This window comes from Penaeus chinensis, chromosome 3, assembly GCF_019202785.1.
Source record: "Penaeus chinensis breed Huanghai No. 1 chromosome 3, ASM1920278v2, whole genome shotgun sequence".
NCBI lineage: Eukaryota > Metazoa > Arthropoda > Malacostraca > Decapoda > Penaeidae > Penaeus > Penaeus chinensis.
Window position 1 is genome coordinate 33029020 of NC_061821.1, and position 5000 is coordinate 33034019.

Sequence of the window (5000 nt, forward strand, 5' to 3'; positions counted from 1 at the left end):
AAGAATTCGACAGTCGTCAAGGTAACTCAACACGTGTTTTTCTATAGTGATCTCTCAAGAGAAGTAAATTAAACAAAACTGTTTCAGTAGTATATAAGTATATATAAAAGTAAGAGTATATAAATATGTGTATATTGATATGGATATAACAATACAGGTAAATTATAATAGTAATAATACATAATAATAATAATAATAATAATTATTATTATTATTATTATTATTCCACTAATCCCAACGCATGACAGGCTTCTCTCAACTCTTTATGTGGGTATATGTACACTACATGTGGGTGTTCTTACTTGCCCAGATATATCTGTTATTGATAATTTTGCCTTTTCTCATTAACTACTTTTCTTTTACAGCATATTCTTAATACTATCATTGGAGTCTTTCTTCTCAGACATTTGGTCATCTCTGCACACGTTCTGTGATCTTCACTGCGGAAAGAACAACGAAATCTTGACAGAAGAATATGAGTCAGCCAACATGTCAGCGGCGAACATCCAAGTTGGCAGTCGGCTTTTCCAGAAACTATATCCAAGAGCGTCCTCCAAACGACCAGGTAAATAACACGCCTTCCCTTTCACACTGATACACACACGTTCCCTCGCCAATTTTTGTGTACTATATCGTCAACTGCAGGAACCAGTTTTTGTTTTCTACGATTTACGGCTTCGCTTCGTTCATTTCTTGCTTGGCTATAGTTATTGATGTAGAAGGGAATACGTTAAAAAATGCTGTATTACATAAATAATCGTTTTGGAAATCATGTTCCCGCAACCTCAACATTTTACCAGTATGATTATTAGCATTTTTATAATCGTTTATCTGTAAAAGTACATAAAAATAACTGATGTAACTCCAACAGTAAGGGCCAGTATAAATGAACATATTACGCTGTGATTTTCCACCAAATTTGGTTAGGAAGTCATTGGTAAATGGGCTGGCAAAGCCGACCTTCTATTTCCTGTTAGACCTTGATATTTCCTGTAATTGTCTCACCACACGGGGATTTACCAACCGTGTTTTTATTCATTATCATTTTTAAGGAACATGACTCAGTTGGCGAGGGGATATTGTAGATATGTATCTATGTATATGTATAAAATATATGCACAGAAATAACCAATTTATGATAATTCTCCTAATCGTTTATAGATATATTCAAATGATCCTCTTTACAAGCATTATCTCTACAAATATTTAATTAATTACGTTACTCAATATAGGTGCGAGAGATATACCTTCAGGTTGGGAAGTTTTCGTTAAGTTGGCAGCTACAGCCTGTGACCTCCACAGCATCCACGCCCTGAATGATCAAGAAATAAATACTCAGTACCAGGTAAGCCAAGAGGTATTAGAGAATGTTAAAATACCACTTACACATTGGACGACAGGCAGATAGTGTGGTCGTAAAGTAGAATCGGTGAAATAGTAAAAGAGAAAAAGAAAGAGCTAGTCCAAATCATGGCGTTTCTTTTATTCAGAAAGGTGATTGGACTATATGATATGATATTGCAATACAGTGCAAGCTAGAATTGTGCATGAGGGGAAGGGGTTAAAGCTGAAGGTAACGCTTTGCCTGTATCAAGGGAGAGGTTATAACGATATAGAGAAGAGGAACGCGAGTAATCTTTATTCAGAAAAAAAAAATAGATTTGTAGTATATTCATCATTACGTAAGTCGGCCGACTTGTCGCCAACGTTTCGGGTTTATAAATTGCTCTGAATTGACTTATTGTGACCTCTCTCTCTCTCTCTCTCTATATATATATATATATATATATATATTTAATCCCCATCTCTCTCTCTCTCACTCTCTCACTCTCTCACTCTCTCACTCTCTCTCTCTCTCTCTCTCTCTCTCACTCTCTCACTCTCTCACTCTCTCTCTCTCTCTCTCTCTCTCTCTCTCTCTCTCTCTCTCTCTCTCTCTCTCTCTCACTCTCTCACTCTCTCACTCTCTCACTCTCACTCTCACTCTCTCTTTCTCTCTCTCTCTCTCTCTCTCTCTCTCTCTCTCTCTCTCTCTCTCACTCTCTCACTCTCTCACTCTCTCACTCTCACTCTCACTCTCTCTTTCTCTCTCTCTCTCTCTCTCTCTCTCTCACTCTCTCTCTCTCTCTCTCTCACTCTCTCTCTCTTTCTCTCTCACTCTCTCTCTCTTTCTCTCTCACTCTCTCTCTCTTTCTCTCTCACTCTCTCTCTCTCTCTCTCACTCTCTCTCTCTTTCTCTCTCACTCTCTCTCTCTCTCTCTCTCACTCTCTCTCTCTCACTCTCTCTCTCTCTCTCTCACTCTCTCTCTCTCTCTCTCTCTCTCTCTCTCTCTCTCTCTCTCTCTCTCTCTCTCTCTCACTCTCTCACTCTCTCACTCTCTCTCACTCTCTCTCACTCTCTCTCACTCCCTCTCTCCCTCTCTCCCTCTCTCCCTCTCTCCCTCTCTCCCTCTCCCCCTCTCCCTCTCCCCCTCTCCCACTCCCTCTGTCCCTCTCCCTCTCTCTTTCACTCTCTCTCGTTTAAAAGGGTCAATAAATGACGATGAAGGAGGGCTCAGTAGTGCTCACCATATTTGTTCATAACCATTCTAATTAATACACAAACCTCTTAAGAAAGCATATAAACACTCGGTAAATTATACTGTCTGTTCAGCATTATTTAATAGACAGAACCCAATTTTTGGTGGTGACTTGTATGACACTTTCTTTTAAACGAATTCCATGAGACATGATATTATAGGATTGTATCTTGCTTTTGAAATTTTGAAACGTGGAGAATAACCCAGAATGGTGATAACATCCATATAAGGGCGTTCAGTACACCCTTATATTTATTACAAATTCCATGTCCCTGCGATTCCCATGATCTCTTAAGAAAGGTTTCACTGGGCTCTCCTGTTTCCAGAACAAGAATGAAAACCGCTTTCGACGTCAAGCGTTCGCAGAGAAGCCTACCTATAAGAGGTTTTTAGGCGACATATCAGCCTTCTTGCCGCTGGTACAGTGGAATATCCCGTCCAACCGCTTCATATGGTTGCCCAGTGAAGAGGAGAAAGAAAAAATGTAATTATAGTTGCATCACGTGTAAGAAATCTCTAGTGAAGTTCCAAAGAACATCTACGATACTATTGGGGATTGGTACTTTTGCCAATTAAGTGTTGTTTTTAAAAATACGTCTATGTGTAATATATTCATGTTGTATGATGAAATTTATGTCAGTTCCTTGGTTACTGCTATAAACAAATAGATAAACTGAACTTTTCAGTATTGGTATTTTCTTTCACTCTTCCTTCCTCCCGTAAAGACAAGCGAGCTAAAACATTAAAAAAAATAAGTGCTTGCAAAATCATTACTTGGATCAATAGGATAAACCCACCTTGGTAGAAATGCCAAGTATATTGCTAAACTACGGGACGTCGTGTTATTTAGAAAAAAAGGAAAAGCCGGGGAAAAGGACCACGCACTGTGCAGAATTACCCACAGTATAAGAAAACGAATTAACTAAAGCCGTCTTTTCCGACGTCTATGACTTCTGTAACACCTCTCGCGCTTTGAGAATTGAGTAGGCGGTAAACATTTATCGAGTTGCTAAATCCATTCGTACTTATATTTGCTATCGCACACACCACGACCCACCACCATAGGATATCAAAGTCTATCTAGATAATTATATTTCAATATACTGTGTACTAACCTCAGCCCTCGCCTCAACAAATTTTTCATGTTTTTTCTTCTCCCCTTTTCTTTCTCTTCAACCCCTTCTGTCCACTTTCCTAATCGTTAACTCCCTTTTACCCTTTTTGACACAATACTTTATCATAATGCTATATGACCTTTGATGTCTAGCACATTTGTTATTAACCATTAACCATTCTGGAAATCCACAAACATCGTCCCACCCTATCGTACATTTTGCATGCGCTGCTAATGACCTTAGATGTTGATGCAGCAGAAAATTGTCAATAATTAAATTAAATGCTATGTAACAGTCGGAAAATAACCAATACAATAAAATAGCTGGCCATCAACCGCGGCCGTTCCCACTTCAATACAGGATTGGGCAAAGTGTCTCGCCTCCGATCACGAGGCAAGACACCGGAAAAGAGGGCATATGTATGTGTGTATATGAAAGATAGGTGTGAATACATAAAACTATTTCAAAACCGCACAAATCTAATATAGGCAATTCACCCATGAAATTTTAGTCTTCACTGACTTTGCTAATCCTGTCAGCAATTGGACAAACAAGAATATGCCAACAACTTAATAAGAATGACAGACTGAGTAGGTGTCAGAACAATAAAATTGGCAAACTTTACTCGATCTGGAAGTCGCTTTCATAAAATGTAAGAAAGAAAAGAAAAAAAAAAACATAGCTCTGAGGGAACAGCATTTTGGTATAAAGGTAGGCCCATGTCCATACAAACCCGGTTGATCGTGTGTGTGTGTGTGGGGGGGGGGGGGGGGCGTAGGAGACGGGGACTGAGGCCTTATGTAGGGGACCCCTGCCTTGGACTTCAACCATTGCCTCAACTAAATTTGGATGGTCTTCCCCCCCCCCCCCCCTTTCCTTTTCCTTCTGTTTATCTCCGTCCACTGCTCCTAATCATTAACTCATGCTTATTCTTTTCACCACAGTACTTTATCATAATGCTATAATGACCTTTGATGTCTGTCACATTTATTTGTTTTGACCATTAACCATTCTGGAAATCCACAAACATCGCCTTATTGTACCTAAGAAATTCTTTACCTTCCAAGCCCCGCCTTCACCTTAGATGCTGACGCGGCAGGAAATTTTCAATAAAAAAATAAGCCGATTTGCCAGTTGAATCGGTTATTTAGCGAGTAGTTTGTTCGCCTTTAGTAAACTAATAACTTTTTATTTGTGGGGATAAAATGTTAAAGACTTTCCCTGACTACTTTGAAGAATTGTTCGATGATACGTCAAGCGTCAGTTATAAAAGACAAACTTGTTTTTATTAGCAACATTAGTTACG

The 5000-nt window shown here is 39.1% G+C and overlaps 1 protein-coding gene across 1 annotated transcript in view; it reads left to right on the forward strand.

Moving 5' to 3' along the window:
- Nucleotides 1–3258, forward strand: part of LOC125045404 — a 5104-nt gene extending 1846 nt beyond the window's left edge. Inside the window, exons 2-5 of the mRNA XM_047642619.1 lie at nt 1–21; nt 404–565; nt 1233–1345; nt 2906–3258. The exon at nt 1–21 is cut by the window's left edge and continues 100 nt beyond it. Of these exons, the coding sequence (XP_047498575.1) occupies nt 1–21; nt 404–565; nt 1233–1345; nt 2906–3067 (458 nt within the window). The 3' untranslated portion in view covers nt 3068–3258. The remainder of the gene's footprint in view (nt 22–403; nt 566–1232; nt 1346–2905) is intronic.
- Nucleotides 3259–5000: the final 1742 nt, after the last annotated feature.